Source organism: Cheilinus undulatus, linkage group 19 (genome assembly GCF_018320785.1).
Source record: "Cheilinus undulatus linkage group 19, ASM1832078v1, whole genome shotgun sequence".
In the NCBI taxonomy this organism is placed as follows: Eukaryota; Metazoa; Chordata; class Actinopteri; order Labriformes; family Labridae; genus Cheilinus; species Cheilinus undulatus.
The window spans coordinates 15,520,746-15,535,172 of NC_054883.1; the positions used below are offsets into that span (position 1 = coordinate 15,520,746).

Below are 14,427 nucleotides of genomic sequence, written 5' to 3' on the forward strand. Positions count from 1 at the left end.
GTTAAGCTTCACCTGTTTCTGGAAGGTCCAGTCACTGGTTAATCAGCATTCATGGCTGCCATTACACCATGAAGACAAAAGAAGACTCCAAGCAACTCAGAGAAAAGGTTACTGAAAAATATAAGTCAGAGGATGGATATAAAAAAATTCCAAAGCTCTAAACATCCACCAGAGTTCAGACAAATCCAATATCAAGAAATGAAGGAATATGGCACATGTTTAAATCTGCCTAGATCAGGCTGACCTCACAAAATGAGTGAGCGTGCAAGAAGGAGACTAGTGAGAGAGACCACCAAGACACCTATGACTACTCTGAAGGAGCTTCAGCAGCTGAGATGGGAGAGACTCTGCAGACAACTGTCAGCTGGTTTCTTCACCAGTCAAAGCTTTATGGTAGAGTGGCAAAGGGAAAGCCACTGTTGAAGAAAACTCAGATTCAATCTGGACTATAGATCACCAAAAGGCATGTGGGAGACTCCATGGTCAAGTGGAAATCTTGTTTTCTTTTCTGACTCATAGAAAGGTGAGGTCTCTTGTATAAGCCTGTTGGCTTCTGGATTTCTCCTGACTCATCATTTATATGTTTATAATTCAATTTTATGTAATACAATATATATGCAAATAAAATAAACACAATTTTAAAAAAGACAAGTTCTTTGGATTGATAAAAACAAAATGATGCTTTTTGGCCATCGGACAAGATGCCAAACTTTGCACATCAACAAAAACACACCATCCTCACTGTGAAGCACTGTGGTGGCAGCATCATACTGGGGGGATGCTTCGCAGCAGGAGGCCCTGGAAAGCAGGTAAAGGTACAGGGAAAAATGAATGCGGCTAAATATAGGAAAATCCTGGAGGACAATCTTATTCAGTCTGCAAAAGAACTACGGTGTGGGAGGAGATTTATTTTCCAGCAATACAGTGACCCGAAGCATACAGAGAAAGCTACAAAGCTCAAGACAACAAGGTGAATGTTCTGGAGTGGTTGCGTCAAAGCCCAGACCTCAATCCAACAGAAATCTGTGGCTGACTTGAAGAGGGCTGTTCACGCCAGATCTCATGCAACCTAACAGAGCTTGAGCAGTTTTTCAAAGAAGACTGGAGTAAAATTGGTGTGCCTAGATCTGCAAGCCTGATAGCAACCTATCCACACAGACTCAAGTGAATATATGGCTGTTACCATCGCTAAATTATCTATATTGATGCAAAGGAATCTGAGTATCCTGTGCTGTATTTTGCAAAAAAATTGAACTTTTAAAACTTTTGCAAATAAAACATTCAAGTTGGGATGATGCTGACTAAAATAAAGAGAGAGGATTTGAGGGAAGTGCAGAGGGAGATGGAAAACAGGAGTGTATAAATAAATGAGCCAGTAAAGCTCCACTTAGAGCGAACGTTCCTGGAGTGCCAACAGCAGCAGCAGGAGGAGGAAGGAGAGTCCAGACGGTTTCCTTTCAATTACAATGCAGCATCTGGCAGCACACAGTCTCATAAACAACGTCGTCAGAACAACGGCTGAACCGACAGGATGTCTGCTCCCATCTCGACAGGCTGGGAGTTAGAGGGAAGTAAACAAACCTGCGCTCAGCTGAGTTGCTTTTATTTAAAGGATGAAGAGTTTTTACTCACCTTTGGGCGAGATGATGCAACGTGAGATAAAGCAGTAATAAAGTAAACTACAAGTCAAAGGAAATGGACGTTTCAGAAGAAAACTTTATTCTAAATCCCTTTTTTATAATTTCAAATACTATCCACATGCAGCATTCACAAGTGTGTTTAGAAATTAATTAGTGCCAGGGCTAACAGGCCCTTAGAAGCTCAAATGATGAAGGTGGATTGTGTAACAAAGGAACATAATGTCTTAAGTAATTAAAGAAGAAAAAGCTTTTCTGTATTCTGTTTTTACATTTATTATGCAACTTCTGTCACCTTGCCTGACTTATAATGAACCAGATCAGGATAATCCTCATTGTGCAGAACCCTGAGCAATAATAACACTGTAGTTAGTGACCCTGAATGAGAGAGTGGATGTTTGCCATGCAGCCCAAAGGAGAAAATGTCAAGCCCGCACAGAACTGCATTAGACATAATCATAAAACTTAGTTCTCAACAGCTGAAAGATAAATGTTTGAATGTAATTAGACAGCTTTAAAAAAGACTAATTTAAGATCTTTGTTGTAAAGTAGCCCAAAAATTATCTAATGCTATCTGCATATGCTATCATACATATGCCTCAGATAGCCCCAAAAATACATGACTACTAAGGTATGTGCAATTCATGCAAGGGCAGCTGGAATAAACCTTCCCTTACAATAAAGATGAGAACGTACTCTTTGAATGCACTGTATGGGATTCCACCATCAGGAGGGCTCTTAATCTGGAAAAAATATCGCATCAATATTTTTATGGCCATATCCCAGTCTTGATTTTATCATGGTTTTATTCCATTCCATTTTTAAGACAGGGGAGGATCAGAAGAGCCACATCCATTTCCTGAGAGGGGTGGAGTCAGGGGTGGAGTCAGACAGCACATTAACATTTAAAGCCACAGACAGAGAAACAGCTCATTTTTAGACATGCAAAAATCCAATACTGGAGTGTTTTTCAGCAACAAACTTCTCAGGCATGTTTTGGGGACCTCTGAGACCAATATAAACTCTAAGGGTCAGGTCTTAAGTTTCAGTTTCATTTGCAGCCATGAATCACTGCTGCGTCAGGAAGCAGAGAAGAAGGGGCATGAAGGAGAAACAAGCAAGAAGTTATAGAGCTGATTCCAAGATATCAGAAAGGGTAGAGGGGGGTCATCCCACGCAACCTCATTTCATGGGTTTATTTCTTGTTTGTTTCTGCTCTTTTGACAGTTAGCATTATCTTAAATAAACACGCTAATATAAAGTCATTCACCTCCGGTAAAGTTTGAACTGATATGCTGTAATTACAGCAGGTGAGCTAAATATGTTTGCTGATTTTTGATGTGGTTGTGCATTGCAACCATCATTCAAGAGTGCAGGAGTACAGGATGATGCTGGCATCAAGCAGCTGCAGAAAAATATCAGAATGACGGCATTAGAAGCTACATTTTTATATGAATTTTTGCTCCTCAGGAGATGCATGTACTGGAGGGACATACTAGTGGACATCCATCTCTCTCATGTGTGGATTGTGTTTTTGTTTTTTTAAATAATAATTTTATTTACTGCTCATGGTTTACAATTGATAACAATATGGATTGTGTTTATAAATAGATATTCTGTCATGGATATTCTTCTGTGTTCTTTGTTTTTTTTATTATTTTGAAATTTAGATTGACTTTGTGTTGGAGACGTTGCTCTGTGTGTTTTTCTCTCTCAGTGCAGGCTTGTGGGGGAGGGTAGGAGCACTGGGCAGTCACAGCTGCAGCCAATATTTGGGCAATCAAGATCTCCCTCTTTACCACACCGTGTTTAGCATTCAGGCGCCAGAGTATCCCTTCAGCTTCATGTGTGGTAACCTAGCTATCTCAGCCTTTGACTCAGTTTTCTTTTGCAAGTGATCTTTTAAGTGACTTTTCTTAAACCTTATTGTCCTCTTCTCTTGCATTGTCTCCTACTTCCTGCCAGTCTTGTGCTCTCTACCAGCTAGCTCACTCACCTTTGCCATGCACTATTATCACCTGTAAAATAAACTTTGATCCTTAAGCATTTCATCACAAGAAGAAAGGAAAAATGGTCAACAAATATACTTGCGAGGCCGTAAATATACTTGGGTGTCCAAGAGCGGGAAACACTCAAACTACAGCAATTGCAATGCTAATTCTGCCACTTCAGTATTCTTTATGTGTTGGCATCAAACCAAAGATGTGTATTATATATTCTCTTCAATCTCGAAATAATTGCGACCCTCTCAAAGAGTAATGCACCTACGGTTTAAAGACTCAGGAATACCAAAAGTGACAGCCTCCATGCAGGTGTCTAACTTCAGCCATTTCAGCAGGTGGATCAATAGTGTAAGGCATGCTCACTCTCCTTTGTTAATTCTTATGCAAGACCTTCCAGTCTTATTCTACTCTCGTACTCTTTTCTTGTTTTTAAGTGATTTAACCTTACTGAGGCAAACAGCAAGAAAATGTCTTTGTAGGAAAAAGTGAATTAACTAGAGATCAAGTTACAACTCAGTTGTTCAACATAATGAAAAAAAGAAGTGGACATAAAAGTGCACCAGCACAATCCAAAGACGATCCTAAGATTTAAATGAACACTAGCGAGTGATCCTACTAGTATATTTATCTCTGTACCTTTTGGATGTGTTGTTCCAGAAAACAGCCAGTAAATAGGAAGCTTGAACACAGTCCAAATGAAAGTCCACATGTCAGGCTTTGACACCAGCTTACAGACAACACATAACAGCGACTGTCAGAAAACTATGGAGGAAAACTCTGTAATCACCACCAAAACACAATCAGCTGATCTGTAAGCCCAAGATAATCCAACCAATTGTTAAACAAATTCTTTTGTTAACTCTGGAGAGGAAAAAAGGCTCTCAGCTCTGAAAATGTCAAATCAATCAAAGTACTGACACAAAGGACATCATCTCTTCTCTTGTTATGGTTCTGAAAAGAAGACTGAAGCCATAGAAAGCTTTTAAACAGTGCACTGCTTTCCCTTTGGCTCTCTTAATATTATGCTGGAAGGTGATAATATGTTTGAACATTTCCCCAGTCAACTTCATGTCACTAAGTGGGAAAGCCTGGCACCGACATTCAGAGAGATGTGACAGCAAACACAAAGGGGAGGAGAAAAGTGGGACAACAGTAATCCCCCGTTTGAAGTGAATGAGATTTAAGCAAAAAAAAAAAAAAAAAAAAAAAAACATCATTCCTGCCTTTGATACTTCATTACTGACTCATTGCATTGGCTTTCATGGCAAATTTACGGATGCTTTACTATAAAATCAGAGCAGAAAGGTGAAGAAATTGTTCAAAAATGGCCCAATGTTGGAGAAATTTAACAAACAGAGCCCTGAGGAAAAATTAAGAGTTTTTGACACAACGTATAAATAATGGCATCACCCACTGGTTTCTGGATAACTAATATGAGGCTGTAAGTACAACATTTGGCTTTCACTATTTTGGTTTCAAGAGCCACAAATGACCATATTTAGAGGCAAGAATAGTTAGGGGACTGATGGATTAGCCAATAGGGAGGCACTCATCTGTCATGACAAACTTACTCAAAACATTCAGGGTAATCAATACTCTATAAACCACACTAAACTTAGCATACCAGGGCAAAATATCAATACAAAAATAATACAATTCCATTTACTGAAAAAGCTCAAGCTAAAACTTGTTTGATTGCCAATTAGCACTATAAAACACAATAGAAAGGCATAGCATTTAGCATATTTTGCATTACAAATCCCTCAAAGTCAACAGAAACACAAACATGGCCAAAAAGTTTAGTTAGCTGTGTTGCCGTCAAGTAAACAGTGACTATCCATCTGTCAATCAGAGTGACAGTGCTCCACCCATATCCATCCTGATCCATCACAATCTATCCCAATCCATCCATATTAATCCCAATCCATCCATATCCACCCATCCCAAACCCATCCCTATCCATAGCAATTCCATCCATCTTCATTAAAATCCATCCATCCATCCATCCATCCATCGAGTGATGGAGAGCTTAGACGGAAGCCAGTGTTAAACACATGAATCCCCTTGAGTTTGCAAAAAAAAAAAAAAAACCAACAACAACCCTGAAGGACTCTCAGACTGTAGGAAACAAGTTTCTTGGGACTGATGAACCAAGATTAAACAGTTTGGCCTAAATTCTAAACATCATATCATGACACCAGGCACCACTCATCACCAGCCCAATACTATCCCAACAGCTAAGCATGGTGGTGGCAGCATCATGCTGTGGGTGTTTTTCAACAGTGGGGACTGGGAGACTGGTCAGGGTTCAGGGATAGCTGGATGGAGCATATTAAAGAGATCTCCTCAATGGAATCCCGTTCTGCAGCTCTCAGAACATCAGACTGGATGGAAGGTTCACCTTCCAGCGTGACGATGACCCTAAGACCACAGCCAAGACAACACAGGAGAGGTTTAAGGACCACTCTGTGAAGAGTGGCCCAACCACAGTCCTGACTTGTTGAACATCTCGAGAGAGACCTGAAAATGGCTTTCTTCGACAGTCCCCAACCAACCTGACTGAGCTTGAGAGGATTTGCAAACAAGAATGGCAGAAAATTCCCCAATCCAGGCATTCAAAGCTTGTGTCATATTCAAAGACTCAAGGTTGTAGTTGCTGTCAAAGGTGCTTCAACTAAATACTGAATAAAAGGTCTGAATATATACTGTATGTCAGTGCTTCTCAAAGTGTGGGGCGGTGTGGGGAATGGAGACATGACACGTGGGGCGCGACACATGGGAGGAAATATTCAATTTAATGCGCATTTCTTTCTTGACAATAAAGATCATTCACTCGAAACAAAACACCCACACACAATAGCCTACATTTAGCTGAAATAAAAGAACAATAAATTATCAAACAGCATAAGATAGGCAACCGGGAGAAAAATCTAACCTGGAACTAAAGTGCAAAACTAATGATTGACGTCGGCATGGTAATTGCAGCGGAACAAAACAAACTTTCCAACAACAAGACAGCAGGCTACTCTGAGCAATGTGGATAGATTTGTGACACAGACCACCAAGGTTGGCGACCAGCGGCAGCACACTCACACAAGGCAGATGGGCCAAGTCAACCAAAAAGCCAACCCAAAAAAATATGATGAGAGTTATCTAGGTTTTGGATTCACAGTAGCAGTGGTGGGGGCAGAGGAGAGACCCGTGTGTGTTCTGTGTCTGAAACCGTTAGCAGCAGACAGCATGAGGCCCAACAGATTGAAGAGACAACACACCCCAATCATGTCACCAAGCCAATGGATTTCTTTAAAGGAAAAGTCACTGAGTATCGACATCAGGAACAATGCATGGTAACGGTAACATCAGTTACCTGTCAGGCACAAATGGCCTCCTACATTACTTGGTGTTAGTTCAATAAATTTAAAAATGTGTAATTTGTCAGGATTTTCGTTAGGGCGATCGAGTCAGGTGGGGCTTGAAAATTCCTCTTGTTCAAAGTGGGGAATGACCAAAAAAGTTTGAGAGGCACTGCTGTATGTCAATGTGATATTTCCATTTTTTCTTTTCAATATATATCAGCAAAATTTCAGTTTTCACTTGGTCGTTATGGAGTTCTGAGTGCAAACTAATGAGACCAAATGAATTTGCTCCCTTTGGGTTTCAGGAAATGCTGCAATACTTTTGCTTCACTAAGCATTGTGGGTCAGAACAGCCAAAAGAACATATTGGATTGCGTAATGCGAAATGTGACTGATATAATTAAATATTCTAAAATTCAAGCACATTGACTTTGACACTAATGTGTTAAGAAAACTGTCTTTTTCTGCCTCACTAACTTTCATGTTAATAATAAGAAATGGCATAGTCAATGTGAATACATTTGACTGGATTTTTTTCTTTGGGAATTTGCTGTTGGAAAACCAACTAAGGGGATTGTAGACCAGACTGCATGAAGGGGATTGACAGTTAAACTTTGGAGCAGTGATAAAAGGTATACTACATGCCAATGCCACTCAATTCTAGCAAACAGCTGTTCAGAATAATAGGATGGATTCCTATTGTAGCATAACTCTCCTCTGATGATTTCAGTTTTTGCACACGCAGCCTCTCACAGACCACAGCTCAGGATTCACTCACGGATGAGTAAACACAACTGTTTATTTGTTTTAATTTTATGCTATGCTGTCATCTAAGCATTAATTACTAATTTAATTGGTACTTAGATCAGCACTGGCATCTGCCCATGCACTTAATGAGGCACGTGGATTACTCTGGAAAAATTAGCAGTGTATTTGATGGTTTTTAGATAATTTGATCACCGAACTCAAACATGTTTAAAGCTATAATCTTTCCAGGGATCCTGTCTAGGGGAAAGCTCTCACTGCACGCAGATGACGGTACAGTTTTTATTACAGGTCACACAGTAGCATCACTCCCCTCCAACCAGAGCTAATGTACATGAAAGTACAAATCCTTCCTGTTCCTTTGAAGGTCACACCGTCTCTCTGGGGACATGATGGATGTAGAACAGTCACATCTCTCTTACCGACTGTCATGTCGGCTGACATTTCACACTCCCAGAGAATTGATTTCACAAGCATTGGCCCCTTGGTGATGCATAAAAAAATGAAACATTCATTTACTAGGCTGCCTATATTTCACATACGGTGGGAAACTGTTTACGAGGGCATTTAACATTCTTGTGGCTGCTTTTCTATATGTGTGAGGGAGAGGGGACTGGTATTCAGCAACTCTGGACTTCATATTAAAAGCTACTTTTCTTGAAGAAAAGTAGACCAGGCGAGATGTTGTAACATGAGGGTTCTACACTCTGTAACTAATTTTCCCCTTATATAGCACCAATTTAGCTGCTGAGCCAAAATTTTTACCACATTCGGCTCCACCAAGGCAAAGAAATCTAATCTACATATATATGACCAATCTTATGTAGTCGCTGCAGGAGATTTTAATAGGGGGTGTTTTATGTGAATGTTCAGAGTTGGGAAAAAGGACACTATAACTCAGATTTTTTTGCGAGTCAATAAATGTAAGGTTTACCTGAATAATAACGCCCAGCTTTAAAGTCCTACATATAAAAAAATACATACATACTGTATATATAGAATCTAGTTGTGCAAACTCATCTCATTATATCCATAGTCATATGGAAAGTCAGATTGCCAGTTAGCCGGAACGGACGTGCAAGTATTTGAGAATTGGATGTGGTATAATCTGTTGGGCTCGTGAGCTGGGAGACCATCAGCTGAGTCACATAATCCTCCCATCTCTAGCCAGATGATGTAAGAGAGGAGAGGAAGAATAGGAAAAAAAGAGGAGTGGGAGAAAGAGGATGAAAAGGTAGATGAAAATGGAGGTTAGTATGAGAGAGGTGGTAGGGGTAAGAAGGAGAAAATTGGAGAGGAAACCAGAGACCTGCACTTTTTGAGGGATAATAATTTAGTCCACTCTAACTGGAGGGAGCTACAATCACATGAAATTCTCTGCCCCTGAAAAGCTTATAACTAAGAGAACAACTGTCATGAATGAGAAGAGTCCACCAGTGGTAATTCTTACCTTCTACCTTTTAGTTTCATTTTCCTTTCTGCATGTCAAACTGACTCATTCACATTGTCTATGCAAACTACAGTCCTGTGTCCACCAGAAGACATGTGGAAAACTTTGGGGTCGTCCACAAGGGAATGAGTTTAGGAGCATCTGCAGAAGTATCTGCGTTTCATCCACATGGCACCGGCATTTCAGGGGCCCTAAAATGTAACTTTTTGAAACTGGGTCATGGAGTGAACAAATCTGTATATGCCGCCCGTTTCATCTCTGTGCATCACTGAGCTTTTTTCAGTCCATAATGTTGCCTTTCATGATGGCTTGACATGCTCTATAGAAAAACGAGTTTTGATGAATCTGTGTTGCATCACTGTCTTGCAATGCATTTGTTTCCTGTGTGGGTTTGATTCTAGAACACATCTGTCCACATCAATCAGCTCTACTTTGTCACCTTTACATTACGGTTGGAATAAACTATATTTGTGGTCACTGTTTTCCTAAACATCCCCTCATGTCGGCATCATCCAGTTCAGCCTCACGTCTGACCTGATTTATCCCTTCAGTGCTCCAATCATCCATATAATCCCATGTAGCAGGGTTTGAAATAATGCCATGTTGTCAGCCACAAAGGCAGACCGATCATGTTGCAGCCGGGTCAAAACAATGTTATCTGCAGCGGGGGAGGCGGGATCAAAGATGAGCCGCTGTTGCCGTTCTGCACAGGAATGATTTACAGAGGATGTAAAGTGGCCCGAGACGCTGCAGGGATTAACTCGGCAGGATGAGTCCTGCAGGGCAGCTCACCTAGAGTCCGTCACTATCATGACTGACACGATCACAGGAACACTGCTGGACAGATAAAACATACATGCACCCTCGTTCAAGGACAGAGAAGTTAAAGGAAAGTGTTCAGAAAATTGAGTAATAGTTAACAAATTATAACATGACTCAAAGTAGATATTAATAAGCCCAACCAAAACTGTAATCCTGGTGCCATCCTTGCACCTATTATACCTTTAAACTAAACTTATCAGCTAATTAGGGATGGAGATTTTTATTGATATTAATACCCTTATTGATAATCCTTATTGATCTGAGTCCTTATTGATACTACTATTGATACTTTTCTATAGTTTGATGGAAAGACAAAATGAGGGCAAATATTTACACTAGAAGTAGTAGTAGTGCTTGGCACATTTATTTTATATCCCTCACATTCTCCATATTCACAACTAGGGCTGGGAAATTAATTGCAAATTAGATTAAATCACAATATGACCTGCTGTAATTTTCTACTCGACAGTATAAAATTTCCTTAACCTGAAATGTGTCAAAATACCACTTTGATAGTTTTATTGCAGCAGAGATTATCTGCTCTACACATTATGCAAACATTCAAGAGTGTTTTTATTAGAATAGTTTACAAAAATCCTGCTTTTGCTGTTCATGTATGTGATTTTCTTAATCAAAATGAGAATAACATGAAAAAATTATCATTCCTTTCAGTATAGCACTTGATATCAAATTTGCTAAATGAGCCAAATCACATTTAGATTTTGTTTTTCAAATATTTAGGACCTAGTTACATTTATCTAATATTGTGCTGGTTATAATTTAGAATGATTTATTGCTTGTGTTTGCTGAACAATGCATAAGATGAGGAAACTAAAAATAATCGCTTATCAAAACACAATTAGATTATTTTCGCCAATCTTTCAGCCCTATTCACAGCTGTATATATATTGAGGTTTCTCATCAAAAACTAAATTGTCCCATTTTTATGTGACATTTGAACACATCCTAACATATAGAATACAGTGGTCTAATTTACTGAGGTTACCTGAACGTGTCATGTTTTCCATCTTTCAGCTCGTTAAGTTCGCTAATTAACTTAAATTCTGCCAATCCCACCGCAGATTTCTACACTTGATTAATATTTCTAACAATCAGGACTTATACAAAGTTTTGGAGCACTTTTCAGTAATTATCTAAGTGGCCGAAGAAGAAAACTGTCCTGAAGCAGTTAAAGAGAGTAATATAACCCACATTTTCCACATACAGCGATCACAAATGTCCTTTTAGTTTATGTTCTCCTTGCAAGAATGGATGTATTTTTTTTACAGCAGTTATATCTCAAAATGACGTTACGTCACAGAGCCTGTCAGATAGCAGTATTGATAAGCGACAACGTTATTGGTTTTGGGGTATTTGAAAAGTACAAAATCGGGTCCATTTCAATCCCCATCCCTACAATATCTGTATATTTTAAGAAACTGATCTCAGTCATCCATGTTTAACCACAGTGATGTATGTTATCAGTTGTGGGGATTTTTTGATTAAGGGAACTAGTTAGAAAAAGAAGAAAAAACCTGTGAAACACGGGAGTGATCACTCAGCAAAAGAAACTAATGAACAATCAGTAGAACGAATCAGATTTTACACTTGAATGTTCAACCAGAGCCTTTAAATTAAGCTTTTTTCTTTTACAAAGTTGAGAAAGTTAGAGCTTTCCTCGGCAAATTTGCTAAACAGCTTTAATCACACCATGACTCAACACTGCAGAGAGACAGAAGGCTGCTCTGATATCAAAATGATTAAAAGATAAACATACAGCAAAACATTGGCAGCAACTAAATCCATGCATGGCTGTTTCAAAATTACGTGAGAGGATGAAATTACCTGGGAGTTCAGAGAGGGCTCCTCTCTCTATGATGTGCTTCCTGTACAGAGTCTTTAAAACCTTGGCACTGCCGAACCGCTTGAAGCGAATCTTCACATTGTTGTAATACCATTCAAGAGACTGTGTCCTTAAAATCCTGCAGACATGAGGGAGAAAGAGAGAGAGAGTGAACATGTTATGAAGTGAAATAAGAACAGATGGTGAAAGAAATGAGCAGGAATCAGATTTCATTATAATTACACCAGGATTATAACTTTGAGTTAAAGCCAAGATTCAAGAATTGAAATCTACTCAAGTTGAGCCCTTTTTTATTATCAAAATTCGGATAAACAGTTTTGTTGGACTTTTCCTATCATATTAAGAAGGAATAGTGACAGGGCTGTGTTGGTGTCGTGTTGTGTTTGGTTTTTCTTTTGAATAGGTTTCATGTCCTGAGCTGCTCTTAAATTTGAATCAAATAAATGGCTTTATTCTGAGGAATCAGCAGCCCCTCTCCCCTCTGTACAGACTGTACTAAAGGAATAAAAATATTTTGGTCACAGATAATATTATGCAGGAACTAAGCTGTGTATTGTTATGTATATGACTGCAGTGATTGCCTATAGCTTTCCAGGAGTGACGTCACAACATTTTTCACACTTTTCTCCTCTTGGTGCACAGCCTGATGGTGCTAAATGCCAAACGATTGCATAGACAGCAATTCATCAAACAGAGGGTTATGAAAAGCCCTGAGAAAAGCGCTCCCTTTGCGCCAGTGTTGCATGGGATTGCATGAAACTCCGCCAACTTTGTGTTTAATCTTGCAGTCCCTCCTGCTCTTCTATTGGCTTTTAATGCCACTTTCACACACATGGGTGAGGCTCCATACATAACATAAAGACAGATTTACTGAGAAAGAACCACAACTGGTTACACTTTTCCTCTTTTCTCATTAAAAGATTCTATAGGAATAATAGTGCGCCCACACAAGCATGAAATAATGTATATTTACATGTTCATACTCGAGCGAAACCACAGAGTAGTAGCGGGCTTATCTATGCATAGAAATGCATGACATAAAAGTGCCCACATACTGACAGCCAGCGGTGCCAACTACACATTAATAATTCATCAATTAACCACCTACTTCTATAGCAAAGAGTAAAACAATGAGTGGACTTTAATACAGCAGAGAACACCCACCTCTAAATAAAGAGTAAACTCCAAAAAGGTGTATATATTAAGAGTATGCCCACTTCTGCAGGCACCACAAACCACTGGTAAAAGGTATGGGGTAAAAGTATAATGGATAACAGGATAACATGTTTAATTAAAGGTCACATATTTGACCCCTTAGCTTATATGTGTGTATGGATGTAACAACCATAAAGTCAACATTTGGTGTGTTGTCTGCCTTTTTAGCTGTAAACTGTCTTTCTTTCTTTCTTTCTTTCTTTGTTTCTTTCTTTCTTTCTTTCTTTCTTTCCTCATGGCTAAGTGTTATCAAATTTGAAGGAGAGGGTAGAGCTGTGGAAAAGAGAGGCTATTAAAGCTAAATAGCCTGGGCCTTTAAGCTTATCTATTTTCTTGTAAATGAGTAAGCTAAAAATCATAACTTTTATATATTTTCTCTCTATTTATGTTGGTAGCAACTCATTATTGTTTATTTGTAGGACTTAAAAAGCTAACGCAGGTAGTTAACTTAAAGGTCACATATCTGACCTCTTTAAGACATGTATATATTGGTCTCAGAGGTCCCCAAAACATGATTGTGAAGTTGGTTTCTGAAAACACACTGTTTGTGTATCTGTGGCTTTAAATGTTAATGAGCTGTCTGACTCCGCCCCTGACTACACCCCTCTCAGAAAATTGATGTGGCTTCATGGATGTGGCTCTCTTTATCCTACTCTCAGCAAAGAGGAGGATCAGGGGAAGAGGGCAAAACGCTCTTCAAAGCAGGGAGGGCCAACCAAACCTGGGGGCAGGGATTACTCCCCACATGACATCATCAGGGGAAAATTTGAGAAATGTTTGTTTCAGCACACATTTTTCTGAAAGGTGTGTGTGTGTGTGAGGGGGTGGGGGGGTGGGGGGGGGTGGTTGTGGACAGCCCAGGGGTACATATAATCTGACACTTTTAATGTAGTGTTTGAATGGTATTATTGATGAAGACTAATGGTCTAATTAATGGTAATAACATCCAGAATTAACTGATAAGGATGCCAATATTCTGCATTTTTATAAGTAAAAATTATTTAAAAAGACCAATATACATGATAAAAAGATAAAAAGATCCACTGCAGATTATTTTGGGGAAATCCTGAAAATCCCGTCCTCATGTTACAAATTCTCACTTGCACATAAAATCTGCTAAAAACAGCCCAGATAGAAAGATTTATTTCCTTTTAGAAACATATTTACCTCTGCTTTTATTTCTTATATCTTTTGAGATTGTTTAAGTTATGACCGTTTTTAAGGTTTATGTCCTTATTAGGAATGTATTTTAAAGAGTGTAACTCCTTATTTTAACTAACTGACCTTTGAATCTGGTTAAATTGTTGTTTAAAAT

At 39.1% G+C, this 14,427-nt stretch overlaps 1 protein-coding gene across 2 annotated transcripts in view; it reads right to left on the reverse strand.

The window, feature by feature from the left end:
- myripb (myosin VIIA and Rab interacting protein b) overlaps positions 1-14,427 on the reverse strand; it is a 197,427-nt gene that overhangs the window by 36,925 nt on the left and 146,075 nt on the right. For both annotated transcript variants that reach the window (XM_041814357.1, XM_041814356.1), the window contains exon 3: positions 11,879-12,015. In XM_041814357.1, the coding sequence (XP_041670291.1) occupies positions 11,879-12,015 (137 nt within the window). The remainder of the gene's footprint in view (positions 1-11,878; positions 12,016-14,427) is intronic.